The 18,244-nt window shown below is 38.9% G+C and overlaps 1 protein-coding gene across 2 annotated transcripts in view; it reads right to left on the bottom strand.

Annotated features, from left to right (window-relative positions):
* The window catches only part of MAEL (maelstrom spermatogenic transposon silencer), a 48,261-nt gene that overhangs the window by 28,304 nt on the left and 1,713 nt on the right, over nt 1-18,244 (bottom strand). The window contains exons 2-6 of one of the 2 annotated variants that reach the window (XM_032291516.1): nt 5,586-5,669; nt 5,241-5,333; nt 3,567-3,666; nt 2,195-2,350; nt 1,001-1,042 (exon numbers count right to left, since the gene is read on the bottom strand). In XM_032291516.1, coding sequence (XP_032147407.1) covers nt 1,001-1,042; nt 2,195-2,350; nt 3,567-3,666; nt 5,241-5,297 — 355 coding nt within the window. In that variant the 5' untranslated portion in view covers nt 5,298-5,333; nt 5,586-5,669. Of the gene's footprint in view, nt 1-1,000; nt 1,043-2,194; nt 2,351-3,566; nt 3,667-5,240; nt 5,334-5,585; nt 6,005-18,244 lie in introns of those variants that run through there. The other variant, XM_032291515.1, reaches the window with a different exon arrangement.

The following is an 18,244-nucleotide window of genomic DNA, read 5'->3' on the forward strand; positions in this document are numbered from 1 at the left end:
TATATATATATATATATATTTTTTTTTTTTTTTAACTGCTGCCTATGTAGTTCAGCAACCTTAGATGATGTAACAGTTGGGGATATTAGCTATGTTCACACTTCAAAGTAAGTACAGAATTCTTCTTCCATATTGTAATTTTTTTTTCCATTTAAAGCTATGTAAGAAGGAACTTCTAAAACAGTTCTCCCTTACGCTTCTTATTCCGTAGCCTACAGCCCAGATTCCAGTCAAATAATGGATTAGTACATATTAAGAATTCAAAATACACAACCAAATGTAAGTTCAAAATATGTTCATCCATAAAGAACAGTGTTATAAGTATTATAGCTGTTTGTTATGGCAGATTTGAAAAACTTACTTCTAATTTCAAACACTTCTACAGGCTAGTTGTCTATATTTTTAAGTAAAAAAAATTACAGACAGGAATAATTAAATGGTCCCTAAGCACTGACAGTTTTAATTTAATATACATAAACCTATTATGATTTTCATTCTATTTAAGCAGAAACTACTAAATCCTAGCTCCTAGAAAAAGAGTTTAGTTCAAGGGTTTAGGTATACAGTCATACCCTTTGGTTGCAAAATACTTAGAAGACTGTTTTCCTTATCTAAAAAATTCGGAACTCTTTATTTTTGAAGTATTAACTTTTTAAAAACATTTGAAATGGACATCCCTGAAAATGAACCTAAATCTAAATAATCTGAGACCTCTTAAAACACTGCTAAGTATCTGGCCACTAAGAGCAGCTGACCTTGAGGTCAAAGGATATATACAGAAAATAAAATGACAATTCCCTGAAAGGAAAAGGGACAATATACTATCAGTCTATAAAAAATTTAAAGATCACAGATACCATCTATCACTTCTATGCAGATTCTCTAACAATAACCTAAGGTTATTTTCCACTTAGTTTATATTTTGTATGTTAAAGGAATAAGTCTAACCAGGTATGAATATATTCAATTCACAAATCCTATCTCATTCCTTTATACTTACTTGCAGCCTGACAATGAAATCGAAATCCTCGTGGAATTTCACCTATAATACAAAACATCTAATTGAGAAGCAGAAATTTCAAAAGTTCTCTAGTAGTGCTACAGTAATACTCCATAGGATGACCAAGTTATAACAAAGAAGGGTAATTTTTATTATGTGAAAGTACAAAGGACTTGTATAGGGTTTATTTTTAACCAAATGTGTTGGTTTGAAATAACTGTTGAAGAAGTTGGTATATTATCTAAGCTACTTTTAAAAGTAAGTTACTCCTTACAGAGAAAGAAATACTAGATAAAGAAAGCATGTGTCCAAAGAGTTTTAGCTCCGGGTCCATGAATGGGCCTCAGGGGGTCATAAGAGCATTGATACAGCAAGGTGTATATGCATTTCTCAGAGGAAAAATAGTCCCCAATTCTATCTTTTTAATATCTTACAACCCATGTGGGGAACAGCAGTTCTTTGACTTGCCCTAAGTAGCAACACTCACAATTGTGAGTAGGATGATTAATGTTTTTGTCCTCTAAAAATGAGGAGGAAAAAGTGCTGGGGTTCCTAATTAATTTTAAAATAATTGACAAAACTGAAAATGAAGTCACTTCCCCAATCTCTTCTCCCTATATATTTTTCCTACTTACATTCAAGGATATAAAATCCTATGTCTTCATACCTATTCTGCTTTTTAACGGGATGGAGCTATAGGAAGAAGAGATGCTGATAAAATCTGAAAGCTGATTAAGTATTAGGCTATTTCCATATTTCTCATCTATTCCTTAGAACAAACAACCTTCCAATAGGTATTATCCCCACTTTACAGATGAGCTAATAGGTTCAGAGAGATTAAGTAATTTCCTCAAGGTTACAAAGCAAGAGCAGTTTAAAAAGCTAGTCACTACCGAGGTGAAGGATGAGGTAGAGAAAGAAAAGACCATAGCATACACAGCTTTTAGAAAATCCCAATATGTAAGGCCACAGGTAGGTGAATAGCAGGCTATGAATTGTTCAAATAGTCTATCTCAACAATACTGATTTTAATGGTAACTTGAGGTTAAAAGCCTAAACCAAAAAACCCTGTGTCAACACCTAATTTCTGTCAGTTTTTCCATAAGAATTATGAAGTCTTGTTTTCAAGATTAAAAAAAAAAAAAAAAAACATGCACTTTTAAGGTCTAGCATCTACTCTAACTGACTACTTACCAGGATTTATAAAACTGTGGAAATCTGCCATAATACCATCTTGGAGAGAATATTTAACACAGCCAATTTCACAAGGGAGGAAGCGCTGTTCACAATGAGGAGGTAGCTCGCCATGGCTAAAAATGTTCAAAAAATAAAAAATGCCTCCAAGGAAAGCTAAAAAAAAAAAAAAAAAAAATGGTGAGATAAAATGAACAATGAATGTCTCAAATTTACCTCTTCCACAAAAGCCTCTTTAGTTCAAGAGAAATAAGCGTTTTAGAACAGTTTTCTTTTTGTTCCTATATTCCTAAATGAGCTGGAAAAGAGAAAACTAATCAGCTATACCAAGTAAAGAAATAAAAATTTTTATAATTACACTTATCAAGGATTAAAGTAACCACTCTTTGCATGAAGCAACAAAATTATTCTAACTTGCAGCCAGCTCTACATAATTCGGCCATACATGAGCCCCGAATCTCAGGAATGACGTAAGAGCTGTGACCCTTATTCAACAAATAGGTTTGAAATGAAGCTGAGCAGAATCAATGTAGAAAGGCTGTAACATAAATCATAAACAATTTAGTTCATTCTTTTTTCACTTTTCACCAATACATATAAGACCACCTATAAATCCTCCAAAGGAATAAAGGAATGTGAGAATGTGTGAATTGTTATTTATCAAGATAGGCCACATTTAAGACTGTTAAAAGTTCATTAGTGTTCAACAAAGGCAGAACACAATAAAAACCAGAAGGAATAGCAAGGATCCTTATTAACTACGTTCTCTTCTTGGCAGGTTCCACAATTCATTTGAACCTTTATAACTCCCCTCTATTATCCAGGATTTTTAAAAATTTTATTCTTAGTTAACAATAATAAAATATATTTATGAGATACAATGTAGTTTTGATACATGTATACATTGTGGAATGATTAAATCAAGCTCATTAACAATGATAGATATCACCTCACTTTTTTGTGGTGTGAATATGTAAAACCTACTCTTACCAATTTTGAAACATACATTAACTGTAGTCATCACACTGTAGAATAGATCTGAAAACCTTATTCCACTTGCTTACTTTTGTTTTTGACTTAAGTGTATTTAAGTGTCCCATTATAAATAAGTCTAAAAAACGCCTATGTTTAACAACATATGAAGTGGTAGAAACAGAGACCAGATTTTTGGTAAAAAACAAAAACAAACAAACAAAAAACTCTCTTATTTCAACAAATTACCTGATCTTTTATAATGTCAGCACCATAATATTTAACACTTGTAGTTAATTACTTTGAAATAGAGGATCAAAATGAATAGAAAACATTTTTATTGACAAATATAGTGTTTTGGGCACTCATATTTAAGCAAAATATTTCAGGATTACTCTACCTTGCTCACTTTTTAATGACAAAGTTGACATATCTGGAGGTGAAACATTCTGCTTTGGTACAAGCATGCCTGGCCTCCTCAGTGGTGTGAAAACAGGTTTCTAAAGAGGAAGAGAATGGCCACATAAACTCTTGCTGGGCACTTTAGACCATATATTAAAATTTAGCTAAACAACTGCAAAACCACCTATAGATTACCAAGGACAATGAATCCAATGAATAAATGTATCTGTCAATAATACCAACACCCAAAGGCAGAATAACAAATCTATAAATGTTCTGAATCAGAAGGGGAATGGTAAATAACCAATACCGCTATTACTGAAAGCCATTTTGCCCACTACTGATTATCTAAGGTAATCATCCTGAGTCACTTACTATATGCCAGGCCAGTGGCCAAAAGCACACTATTCCCCAAAGTACTTTAATATTGCTTGTAAAGTCAAAACCAGATTATGTTGCCTATAAGTGTCACATAACGTACATATATACCATAGCTTAAGTTTTGAGGGAAGGTATCTTGTAAGAACAAAGCTTGCAAGTATAGCTTCTACTCATAAATCTACAAAATAAAAGTATCTCTTGAATTTCAATCCAACGTTGACAGTTTAAGAATGGAATTTTACCATGTAAGAATGGAAAAAACAAAGGGCGGGGAGTAGGACCAACAATTACCTTGCGTTTTCCTGATACAAATCAACATGAAAACAAATTTTATTTAGTACTTTAACATTTTACTACACAGAAGTTTACCCAAATAAACTGTATTCAACTTTTTTTTTTTTTTTTTTTTTTTTTTTTTGAGACAGAGTCTTGCTCTTTCGAACAGGCTGGAGTGCAGTGGCGCGATCTCAGCCCACTACAACCTCTGCATCCCGGGTTCAAGCGATTCTCCCATCTCAGCCTCCTGAGTAGCTAGGACTACAGGCGCCTGCCACCACTCCTGGCTTTTTTTTTTTTTTAATTTTTTTTTATTTGCCCCACCACTCCCTGCCCCCGCAATTTTTAATTTTTAATAGAAACGGGGTTTCCCCATATTGGCCAGGCCAGTCTCAAACTCCTGACCTCAAGTGATCCGCTCACCTCTACCTCCCAAAGTGCTGGGATTACAGGCGTGAGCCACCGCGCCCGGCCTATTCAACTCCTGTAAGACACATACACATACACCAGCTAATCTAAGCCCTGTTATTCCAATATTTTAAACACAGCAGATGGCTTTGTTTCAGGTATCATTTTTAAAGAATGGTATATTTTACTAAAGGAAAAAAAAAAGAATCATCTAAACTACTTGTAACAGCCCCGTGCCCCCACATCCCCGCCCAGGCTCATTAATCACAGAGGAGCTGAAAGAGACACCTTGATATCATCTAGTATAGTCCCTAGATGTTACACTCCCATTACTGATCAAAGCGTATTGTTTTCGGATTTCCTAACCATAATTCCCCAGGCCTCTCACCACCAAATTCCACCAATGTGTGTGCATGTCCTAGTTATGGAGTCTCTAGGGTTTTTTTTAACAGGCATTCTGACACCAGGGGAAAAGAAGAACGTCGTCCTCGCACTAACCAAATCCCCAAAGCAGTCTACCCTTGACATTCATTCATTCACTCATCCAGCCTTTACTGAATACGCCCATGTGCCAGGCAGATGGCTGCTCTTCTTTTGCTGACTTTACCTGCTTCTCTGAAGGCCCAGAGTCCTTTCCCTGAGCAGCTCTCCACTCTCGAGCCATTTCTGCGTATTTCTCCTTTTCTTCCTCCCTCAGAAGCTTTTGGAGATTGAAAAGGTAAAGAAGAGAAGCAGCCGTGAGGATCGAGTGCTCTGGGGCCCCCAGGCAGATGCCCGGACATTACAGGGAGATGGTTCTGGCGTTAGTTTGCCCAGGGCTACAAACGGGGGCTTTCCGCTTCCTCTGGCAGGGCCAAGCCGCCTGACCTCCTCGAGGCCTTCTGCCCTCCCGCCTCACCCTCCAGCTTGCCCAACTGCCCTGCCCAGCCCTCTCACTCCCCTGCGGCCTTACCGCCCAGTCTGTGGAGCAGTAGGGGATGGCATCAGCGACGCGAGCCACAGGTAGACCTCGCCGTCGTAGTTCGGGGATCTTCTCCTGCACGAAGAAATAGTAAGCATTCCGGCTGGCCTTGCGGTTCGGCATGGCAGAGAGCTCAGGATTCCGGGCCTCAGACAGCACAACCCACCAGGGCCCTCGCCGGGCTCCCGCCCTAAGTAACCGAGGTAGGCGCCTGCGCACGCAGCCCGCAACTCTCGGCCAATCAGGACGCAGCGCGCAGTCGCATTGACCCGCTGGAGGACAAACAGCCTGAGACTGGAAGATTCCGGCTCATGCCGCTTGCAGGTGAGGTGGGGGGAGAGCGAGGGCGTAGGTACCTAGTGCCTTGATTGGCTGGGTGGGTGGTAGGCGGAGGCATTGTCACGTGGGAGGCCTGGAGCAATTTTTGTACATTATTGCGTAATGTCCGACAAAATAGGTAGAAAAGAAGAGGAGCTGCGGTGCTTCCCCGTTTTACATCTACAAACGGCCAGCTGTGTGCCAAGCACTGTGAAAAGTGTCGAGTGAGGACATAATGAGGAACCGGGCACATAAGGTCCTCCTTGTCCTCAAGTTTACAATCTAAAGAGGGGAGAGGATGACAAAAACCAGTGAAAACAAAAGCGAATCTTTTGTAAGTGCATTTTAAATTAAGGGTTAGAAAAAACATACAGGAAGAGGTTAAGATTTTAAATATCCTTGAATAAAGTTTTATAGATTTCCTCATAAAAGTCTGTCAGTTTTATTCCTAAGTAACAATATTTTGAGTTTTTATGAAAAATTTCTTTTTAAAAATTGTATTTTCTAATTGGTTACTGCTGATGTCTAAAGAAGGTATTGATTTTAGTGTTGGTCCTCTGTATTTAGTCACACTACTGATCTCTCATTAATATTAGTTTAAATCGTGCTAATTGGTTCTTTTGGTTTTCTAGTTATGTTTTCAAGAGAAAATTCCTTTCTCAGCTCAGATTTCTAAGTGTGTGTATACATGGTGTATACATACGTTTTAAAATCAAGAATGGCAATTGAACATTTGCTAAATTTCTGGATCTTTTCAGGTAATCACACAGTTTTATTTTTATTTTTTTGAGACAGGGTCTCACTGTCACCCAGGCTGCAGTGCAGTGGCACAATCTCGGCTAACTGCAACCTAGACCTCCTGGGTTCAAGTGGGACCTCACACCTCAGCCTCCCGAGTAGTTGGGGCTACAGGTGCACACCACCACGCCCTGGTGATTTTTCTATTTTTTGTAGAGATGAGGTATCCCTAAGTTGCCCAGGTTGGTCTCGAACTTCTGGGCTCAAGTGATCTGCCTGCCTAGACCTCCCAAAGTGCTGGGATTACAAGCATAAACTACTGCACTGGGCCTAATTGCCTAATTTGTTAACATAAAGAATATCGCTAGATTTTTCTAATGTTGATGCATCCTGCCATTCCTAGTATAAACTATTGCTGATCATGAGGCTTTGCTTATTTTTTAAAAAAAACATAATACAGAATTTTGGCTTCCTTGATTGTAGTAATATTGAACTATATAGATTTTGTGGTATTTTCCTTACCAAATATTGGTATCAGGGTTGTGTTCAGATTGAATAACAGATGGGAATTATCTATTCCTAGACAGTTTGGTAGAGCTTATTAGTAAAACTCTCTGATCCTGTTATATCTTTGGAGAGGAATTCACCTTTAACTACCATTTCAATATCTTTTGTGTGGTTTATAGTCCTCTCAGTTTTCCTAGTTTTCTTCACCTAATTTTTATAATTATATTTTCCTAGAAAAAGTTTCTATCTCAATTAGATTTTTCTAGTGTATTGGTATAAAATTTGGCAAGGATCTGAAGCAGCTGGAACTTTCATACCTTATTGGTGGGACAACTGCCCGAGTTTCTTATACTGACCATAGGACCCAGCAATTCCATTCTTCTAGGAAAATGAAAATATATATCCACAAAGCCTCGTACATGAAATTTCACAGTAGCACTACTCATAAGAGCTCCAAGCTGGACAACCCAAATGTTCATCAACAGGTGAACTGATAAATTATGTGTTCATGTAGTAGACTACTACTCAAGAATGAAAAGGAATGAAGTATTGATATTTGACATGGATGAATTTTGAAATTTTGTTGAGTGAAAAAAGACATACATAAAAGTATACATATGGTGTGATTCAGTGTATACAAAACTTGAGAAAAGGTAAAACTGTAGGCTCCAGATCAGCAGTTACCTGGAGCCAGGAGGTGGGGAGAGGAGATTGAGAACTGACACAGGGAACCTTCTGGGTTGTTGGAAATGTTCTCTACCTTAATTGTGGTGATGGTGGCTATTAGTATTATATATTTGTCAATATTCATCAAACTATGGACTTAAAATATGTGCAATTTATTGTGTGTAAGTTATAGTTCAATAAAGTTGACTTTAAAAAACAAAAGATTAGCATAAAAATCAATGTAACACTTGATTGTAACTTTAAACACATACACTACACACACACCCCTCTTGTCCCCTTCCTTTTTATCCCTAATATTATTTATGTTTTCCAGGTTGTTTTCCTTAATACTTGCCAAATTTTGTTTATTTTATTGATCTTTTAAAAACACTTTTGGTTGTATTGATCCACTTTACAGTTTTTCTTTCCCTTTTCCCAAATTTCTGCCTTAAGTTTATTAATTCCTTCTTTCTACTTACTTCAGACTGTTTTGTGTTTCTTTTTTGTTTGTTTCTTGAATAAAAAGCTTTGTTCAATTCTTTTTCTTGCCTGCTTATTATGTTTCTAATTTTTCCCTTCTCTGCGTTAGCTGGAGTGATCAGTACTTTTTGCTATAGTTTCTTTTCCACTGGTTTTAAACTTATACATTCGACTTTTCTTCATTCTGTTGTTACTCATAAATTTTAGTGTACTTGTTTTAAAACTTTTTATCACAACTTTTACAGCTAATATGTATTCATATTCCCTCTTCCCAAATAGACAAGAAGCTTAGAAAATTACTACTTCTTCCCACTCAGACTTCCACTCCACCCACCACCATCCCACTTCTGTCTCCCACATTGGTGTCAACTGGGATTTTAGTTTCACCTTGCCTTTTTTATAACAACATTTAGATATGACTGAAGTATAATAAACACAATATATCTAAAGTGTACAATTTGTTGAGTTTAGACATATGTATACACCTGCGTAACCATCACTGCCATCAAGATAATGAACATATTCATGCTCGCCTTGGCAGCACATATTCTAAAATTGAACATATCCATCCCCCAAAGTTTCCTCACCACTCCTTTATGATGCTTGAAGTTGCCCATGGCTTACTGATGCTCTGTTCATTTTTTCCCTTCAGTCTTTTTTCTCTCTTTCATTTTGCATATTGTCTATTGCTGTCTTTGTATTTACTAATGTTTTCTTCTGTAATGCTAATCTGCATTAATCCCATCCGGTGTATTTTTCATATTGGATTATTTATTTTCATCTCTAGAAGTTGATTGGGTCTTTAAAAAAAATCTAAAAATCTTTAAGCATATCTCTCCTTAACATCGTCTATCCTTCCTCTACATTTTTAAACATGGAATACAGTTGACACATGTAATATAATTATAATAATCGTTAATTCTTGTCTACTCATTCTATTATCTGTTTCATTTCTGGGTCTGTTTCTACTGATTGATGTTTCCTCTTATGGGTTTTAATGTCCTGCTTCTTTGCATGCTTGTTAATATTTGATTGGATGCCGGTAATCATAAATTTTACCCTGTTTAATACTGCATATTTCTATACTCTTATAAATATTCTTGGGCTTTGTTCTGGGACACAGTTCTGTTACTTGGAAACAGTTTGAGGCTGGTTTTCACTCTTTTTAGGCTTGCTTTTCTGCTCTGTTATTTGAGATCAGAGCAATCTTTAAAGCTAATTTTCTTCTCTACTGATATAACATCTTTTTGAGTACTGTACTTGATATTCCATGAAATTTGGAGCCAAATTCCACTTTGGCTGATGGGAATACAAACTATTTCTAGTCCTATGTGAATTCCAAGGATGGTTACTTGTAATCCTTTCAGGTTGTTCTTTCTTTGGCTCTGTATAGTTTCTTCCCACACATGCACTAATCAGTATTCAGCTCAAGCTTCAAGGGAGATCCTTACCACATCTCCAGAGCTTTCTTTTTTTTCTTTCTTTCTTTCTTTTTTTTTTTTTTGTCATTATGCTGTTCCCTTGTTTCTGGTACTCTGCCCTGCAAACTCTACCCACTGTGGCACACCTAGACATGCAACTCCATCTGCTCAACCCAGGGAGACTCCACTGGGCTCTGCCCAGGTAACCCATTTTGATATTGCTTTCCGATACTCTCTCCAGGCAGCTGCCTGTGGTAATCACAGAACTCACCTTGTTTGCTGCCCTTCTTTAAGGGATTACTCATCTCTGTTCCCTGATGTCCAGTGCCTGGAAACATTGTTTCATGTGTTTTGACCAGTTTATTAGGTTGGTGCAAAAGTAATTGCAGTTTTGTTTCAGGGAACTGAATACATTCATTTCCTGTTACTTCACCTTGGGCAAGATGGCTTTTTCATATTTCAACATTTTAAAAACCATATTTAGATTTAACTACTGAATTTCTATATAAGTGATCAGGGAAAACCTCTGTGAGGAGCAGGTGACTTTAATAATGAGAAAGGATGGAGGGAATAGAGCTAATCATGTGAAGAACTGAAAAAGAGAGTTCTAGACAGCGGGAATGGTATGTATAAAAGCCTCAGGTGATAAGAATTGGGTATCTTCAGAACAGATGGAAGACTGGTTGTTAGTCTTGCTATACTGTATCCTGTCAGGCAGAGAATGGTGCCTGCCGAGGCTGGAGTGATCAACAGGGATCTGGGATTGACCGTGACCATTTAAGGGGTTCAAGTATTGCTCTAAGTACAATCGATGTTCATTTAGGAAGTTATTTTATATTTATTTTTGAGATGGAGTCTCACTCTGTAGCCCAGGCTGGAGTGGCAGGATCTCAGCTCACTGCAACCTCTGCCTACAAGGTCCTGGTTCAAGTAATTCTCCTACCTCAGCCTCCCTAGTAGCTGGGATTACAGGTTCGAGCCACCATGCCCAGCTAATTTTTGTATTTTTTAGTAGAGATGGGGTTTCAGCATGTTGGCCAGTCTGGTCTTGAACTCCTGACCTCGTGATCCACCTGCCTCGGCCTCCCAAAGTGCTGGGATTACAGGTGTGAGCCAATTTGCCTGGCCCATTTATTTTTAATTGATAGATAAAATAGTATATATTTATTGTGTACAACATGTTTTGAAATATGTATATGTTGTGGAATGGCTAAATTGAATGAACTAACATATGCAATACTTCACATACTTATACTTTTTTTGTGGTGAGAACACTTGAAGTCTACTCTATTTAAGGGTTTTAAAAAACATGTCATGTTTTCTATTTGGAGAAAGGGTTCAAAGCAGTAAGAATGGGCATGGTGAGACCAGTTAGGAAGCTCTTTCAGGAGTCCATGTGAGTGATGATGGTAACCTCGAACAGAAAAGAAAGGCTGTGCTGAAATTTTATTTTAGGAAAAATAGAACTAGCTTACGGATTGGTTGTGGGAGTAAGAAAAAGGAGGAGTCCTAGGATTTTGGCTTCAGTAACTCACTGGCAAACAGTGCTTTTACTAAAATAGGGAGGACTTTGGGGCAGAGGGAGACAGCGCTAATACCAAGTGCTAATTCCAAGGTCCAAAGCCAAAGCTGCCAACTCCAAGTAATTTATATTATCAACTCCTCTCCTTTATTTATTTATTTTGTTTTTTTGAGATAGGCTCTCACTCTGTCACCCAGGCTGGAGTGCAATGGCGTAATCTTACCTCACTGCAACCTCCGTCTCCCAGGTTCAAGCGATTCTCCTGCCTTAGCCTCCCAAGTAGCTAGGATTACAGATGCACACTACCACATCTGGCTAATTTTTGTATTTTTAGTAGAGACTGGGTTTCACCATGTTGGTCAGGCTGGTCTCAAACTCCTGACTTTGTGATCTACCCGCCTCAGCCTCCCAAAGTGCTGGGATTACAGGCATGAGCCACCTGTGCCCGGTCTGATAAAACTGATTTTTTTTTCCATTTTACTTAAGTCCTATATAAACAGAACGCCTTTCTCCACTTTCCAACTAGTCTGTTTTTTTTCTATTCAGAAATTCTAAAGGGTGGCAGGTTTGAGTTGAAGTATGTGGAGGGGGTGGATGAAGAGTTCTATTATGGACATGTTCATTTTGAGATGCCTACTATATATTCAAGTAGAGATGTCAAGTAGGCAACTGACCATGTAAGTCTGGAGTTCTGGGCTTGAGAAAGAATTCACAAGTAAGCCACATAAAGATGGTATTTAAATTCATGAACTAGATGAGATCACTAAGGAGACAGTGAAGAGAGAGAGAAAAAGGATCCAGGATGGAGTCCTGAGGAACTCTAGCATTTACAAGCCAGAGAAGGAAGACCCAGTAAAGATGACTGAGAAGAACATGTGAAAAAGTAGGAAGAAAGGCAGAAAAACCAAGAGAGGGGAGTGATTTCAGTAGCGAGTGGTTCATTTATTCAATAGATATATATTAAGAGCCTACTGAATACCAGTCTCTATTTTAAGCACAAGAATGGATTGAATAGAACAAAGCTTATAATAGAAAAAAAAAGGCAATAGAGAAATAAACTATTACGTATATAACAAGATGTCAGATATGTTATTGGACAATAAGTCCAATGACGAAAAACAATGCAAGATATGGGAATAGCAACAGATAGAGGGTAAATTTTTAGGGTGGTTAGTAAAGGTCCTATATAAGGAAATGAAATTTGAGCAAAGACTGGAAGGAAATGAGCAAGCAAACCATCAAGATATCTAGGGAAGAGCATTCCAGGCAGAAAGAATAACAAGTGCAAAGGCTCTGAGGTGGGAGCACATCAGATATGTTTGAGGAACAGCAAAATCAGTCATGTAGCTGGAGTAAAGTGAGTGAGAGGGAAAGCAGAGAGAATATTAGAGAGTGAGCTAGGGCCAGATCATATAGGATTTACGAGGCCACCATAAAGACTTTAGATTTTTGTCTAAATGGAGGAAAACTATTGGAGGTTTGGGTGACTATTATTTCTTTTTTTAAAATGAAGTATGAGGTCTGATTATCAGCCAAGTAAGTCTTATACAAACCACTGAAGAGCACCACAAGTGTTCTTGGAAAATATGGCTGAGATTTTCCTGATGGTAGTTTAAGTGAAGGCCCAACACTATTCAGTGTGCATCTTCCTTCCTGTGCTAATAATAATAATAGTAGTAATAATAGGCAACATTCATTGCAAGCTACATCCGGCTGTCTGCTAAACACTCCACAAGGGTTATCTCATCTCCCTTTCACAACAACCCTATGAAACAGATTCCATGATTATCTCCATATTGCAGGAAAGGAAATTGAGGCTTAGAGTGGTGAAGTGACTTCCTCATGCCACACAGCCTTTGAGTGACTCTGACATCTGTGAGATCCCTGCTTAACACTCATTCCAATCTGTTTATCTTAGATGTTCAAGGTTGTTTATTACCTGATGGTTTGCCAAAGTTAAGAGAGAAATTTCTGAGTACCATCTAGACATTGTCTGAATGTGCTTTCAGATTCTTCAGTGACTCATCCTGATGTCTGGTTGATTCCTCCTCCTTGCAATATACAGGTGAATTCTACCTCTTGTGACTCCTTGTAATGTCTCTCTCAATTGATGTTTGCGTTCTCTTTGTGCTGCCTCTTGTTAGGTGCTTGTTACTTCTTGGGATCTTGTAATGAGCTCTCCCATGGAAGAGACCTCTATCTCTCTCCGTCAATTCATCCTACACCCTGTGGCCACAATACCTTTGCCAAGACACAGGTATGATCTTGTTCTACTTAGGAATTCTCATGGATGGTATATTGCCTGTGGAATTACATCCAGATCTGGTAGCCTGGTTTCCCTTGTTGAACCTCAGCCTAGCTTTCCGGCCTTATTGCAGACTGTGCCTTTTGTAACCCCATGCTCTGGGTAGAAGTTCCTATTCTCACCTCTGCCTGTTGCTTGTGCATCTGTACTACCTTCTGCTCACTCTCTGCCACTAGAAATTCTGTCCAGATGATGTTTAAAGCTTAGCTCTGGGGTCATCTTTTAATGAAGATATCTCTGACCAGCGCTACTGATAAATAATTGGCCCCCCACTTAATTTTCCTACCAAACTGGTACATGTCCTAACACAGGCACTGTCATACTATCATACTTAAAAACCACATATTTGCCTCTCTCCCTCCTTCTCTACACACATGGTGACAATTCAAATGTAAGCTCTTTGACATAATGGGCTGTGACTCATTCATCTTTGAATTCGTATTCATTTTTAATTTCTAGATAGCATAGTGTCTAGAATATAGTAAGCATTCAATAAATGTGTATGGAATAAATGAATGAATTCAGGGAAGAGAAAAGGAGAGAAGATGAGGAAGAGGGAAGATGAATACACTAGGGGCAGTTTGTAATTAATTAGACAAATACATAATGATCATCTGTATGTATAAGGCACCTACTCAGAATTGGGGAAGGGGTACAGAATTAACACTTCTAGGAGAGATCCTCATGCTGCTACTTCAACACGAAGGTTAAGGCTGCTGTTTTCTAACCCTGGTCTTTAAAGCCCACATACCCCTTCTCTTGCTTGAGCTATTATTTTCATGGTACTCAATCTTCTGGCCTTCTTATTGTAGCTCTCTTCCCTGCCTATTTTCTGGGGGTGAGGTCATCGGATGACATATTTGTTCTGGCTCATTTCCCTCTCTCGGTTTCTGTTTTTGACCTTTGCCAGGGACTAAGGCCTCTAGGAGAATGCGTAGGGCTGGGCTCTGAGAAACAATCTCCTGGCTAAATTACCAAGACCCAGAGCCTAAGGCAGCTTCATCTTATAATCTATAGGCAGCCAGTTCCCTTTTCTTCCTATAGCCTTTGGGCTGTAGGAAGCTGCTTGACCACTGGAATAAGAATTGCTCTGCTGCTCATCTTGGGGGCTGTCAATGCTGTTCTGGTCTCCAAAGGATGCTAACAATGAAATAAAAACAGAAACAAAAGGGAAAACTGAAGGCAGGGCTCCTAAAAGAGCATTGACCTTCATCTCTGGCTGTGTAACTTACAAAGAAATTATAGGTTGAACTGTCAGTCAGTAAAAGCTCCCAAGGCTCAACTGCTTATAATTAACTTGATTAACTGCTCACGACTGAGACATAATGAGAGCAGGTGTACATTTGGGGGCTTTGTATCTGGCTAAAGATACAGTCCCGACAAAACACCTGTCACTCCTTCTTGCTTCTTTCCTTTCTCCAGGGATATCCTAGAGACTGGAGAACAAATTGACAATGAGTGAATTTTGGCATTGGCACAGCTTTTGTCCAGCACCTTTTCCTATATTATAGAAATATTACAGGGTATAGAAAGTTATAGGCTCAGCACAATGGGTCACACTTGTAATCCCAGCACTTTTGGAGGCTGAGGTGGGAGGATCACTTGAGCCCAGGAGTTTGAGACCAAACTGGGCAACATAGCAAGATGCAGTCTCTCAAAAAAAAAAAAAAAATTAAAAATTCACTGGGCATGGTGGTGTGCACTTGCAGTCCCAGCTACTTGGGAAGCTGAGGCAGGAGGACAGCACTGAGCCTAGCAAGGTTGCACTGAGCTATGATGGCACCACTCAGTCTAGTCTGGGTGAGAGAGTCAGAGCCTGTGTCTAAAAGAAAGGAATAAAATTATAAAGAAAAAAAACAAATGAATGATGATCTTCCCAGAGATAATCATTGTTCCTGATTTGTTGTCTTCTTTGTCCCTTTTAAATGTATTTTTTCATATTTGATACCAAGTTTAAATATAACTTTATGTTCTTTTTTTCTACACATTATCCTTGAATGGACCTTTTTAGGGAAAACATTGGTAGAGAGCTAATTCAGGAAAGTTCTGCCCCACTGTTGAGCAGGATCTAGCCTTAGGAACGGGCACACAAAACATCACCTAATTCAGCATCCAGCACCACCAGCCCGAGACTGGATTGAATCTGCTGGAAGTACATGGAATTTTCAACACATTCTCCCAAACTTTTACTTATTATATACTTTCCACTGTTCTTGGCAGTTCAGATTTCGTTTTTTCTTTTTCTTTTTTTTTTTTTTTTTGCCATAATGCATCTGTTTATTTGCATTTCTTTTCTTTAAAGCATCTTCTTAAGGAAACAACTTATTCCTCAACATGAAAGGACTTCAAGATTGAAAATGTTTCCAGTTTTCAGTATAGGGTTCCTAGAGTCTTCAGGGTTTTTTTAGTTCCTTGGTTTAATTTAGGTTTTTAACTTATAACTCATTGAGGGTGGTTTTGAAGGTATGGAGAATGGTAAAGATAACAAACCTAAAAGGAAGAGAAAAAATAGATGGACCAAACTTACATGAGAAAAATGTTATCTGTTTCAGAGTCATACTTTATATATTCCTCTTGAAATGCAGGATCAGAGAGAAGTAGAAATATGATTTCATCTGTGTGCTTTAAACAGATTTACATTAAGCAGTATTCATGTGCATGCATGCCTGTGTGTCTGCAATGAAATCATGTTTTAAAGACGATTCAGCTACATTATATTTATAACTATGTGGTTGCTACCAGCTACCAGCATGTCTCCTTGCAGTGGTTCACTTCTCTTTTCTGTGTCCTAATTCTGTTCTAAAGTGTAGAGCTTTGCTGAAGCAGCCTGTTAGTCTCCCCCACCACACACATACAATCTCAGCTGTGGCTTCCTGGGAATCTTGTTCTGATTCCAAACAGGTCCTTGTTCTGACACGTCTTGTTGCAGTAGAAAGTTTGAAGTATTGCAGATCCAGACCCCCTCCTTGGCTGTGATGAATCAATCTCTCTATCTGGGCTCCTGTCCTATTAGGCCAGAATAAATGGACAACGGGAGCTTAACTAGATCCAAGGCTCATTAGAAAACATCAGCTCAACAGCTTCCCAGGAGAACAAAAAGATAGGTATTGCTTCTTAAACATTAATGTGCATCAGAAGCACCTGGAGAAGGTGGTTAAACTGCAGATTTATGGGCTCCACTTGGAGTTTCTGATCTCATTATTTTTAGTAGAACCTGGGAGTCTGTTTAAGCAAACACAGATTCTGTGATCTGATGATTCTGATACTGGAAGTTCAGAAACCACACTGGGACTCTGGGTGCCACATCCCATTACCCACCGCCAATGTGTCAAAATAATAGCATTTTCCCATCCTCTTTTCACCTCCATCCCTTAGGCTACATGTTTTGAATCATTAGGTGTACTTCAAAAATTTATATTAACCCTTCATCACCTTGGCAATAACATGTGCAAAGTGATGGAGGGGCACACGCTGTGATTCACTCCAGTTTAGCATCCCATTCAGGATAGCCTGGGCTCCACTCATCAGGAAGATTCGGGATTCACCATGTGTACCTCTATGGCTATAAAGCAGACATGCAGGACACTACATGGAAAACACATTTCTGGGATGATGGACAAGGCACCTGCATTCTATGATTCATTGTGACACAAACTCTGCAAGTCTCCTGATTCCTTGTTCAACTACACAAAGACACCTCCTCTGAGCAGACGTGAGTTCACCTCTGTGAGCATTCATGTTCCACTTCATATAGACATCCAGGCTCCCTTCACTCAGTTCATCTCCTATCTTTCACATGTATAAGTTTGCTCAGATGTCCAAGTTTTGCATAAAATGCCATTTGTTTTGAGACAGGGTATCACTCTGTCACCCAGGCTGGAGTCCAGTAATGTGGTCACAGCTCACTGCAGCCTCAACCTCCCAGATTCAAGTGATCCTCTCACCTCAGCCTCCTGAGTAGCTAAGACTACAGGAATGCACAACCACATCTGGCTAATTTTTGTAAAGATTGGGTTTCACCATGTTACTCAGTCTGGTCAAACTCCTAAGCTCAAATGATCTGCCCACCTCAGCCTCCCGAAGTGCTGAGATTACAGGCGTGAGCCACTGCACCTGGCTAAAATGCCTCTGTTACGTGCCTTTAGATAATAAACACTATTCAAGCTGTTTTGTGCACTGTGTGTGGCACACATACATACATGCAATAAATGGCAGAACATAATACAAACATATCATCATCTCAACCTTCTGGTGTAGATGTTTTTTCTTTTCCTTTTTTTTTTTTTTTTTTGAGACAGAGTCTTGCTCTTTTGCCAGGCTGGAGTGTAGTGGCACGATCTCAGCTCACTGCAACGTCCACCTCCTGGATTCAAGTGATTCTCCTGCCTCAGCCTCCTGAGTAGCTGGGATTACAGGTGCGTGCCATCACACCCAGCTAATTTTTGTGTTTTTAGTAGAGAAGGGGTCTTGAAATCCTGATCTCAGGTGATCCGCCTGCCTGGCTTCCCAAAGTGCTGGGATTACAGGTGTGAGCCGCCGCACCAAGCCCATGCACCATGTGTTCTTTTCATGGTGCAAAAAGTATATGCTTTAGAGTCAGATTCAAATCCTAGCTCTGCCACTTACTAGCTACCTGATCTTAGAGAAGTTAGTTAAATGCTCTGGGCCTAAGTTCTCTCTTTAGGGTTATATG

The sequence above is a fragment of the Sapajus apella genome, unplaced genomic scaffold (assembly GCF_009761245.1).
Source record: "Sapajus apella isolate SASKATOON/1434 unplaced genomic scaffold, GSC_monkey_1.0 scaffold25, whole genome shotgun sequence".
Taxonomy (NCBI): domain Eukaryota; kingdom Metazoa; phylum Chordata; class Mammalia; order Primates; family Cebidae; genus Sapajus; species Sapajus apella.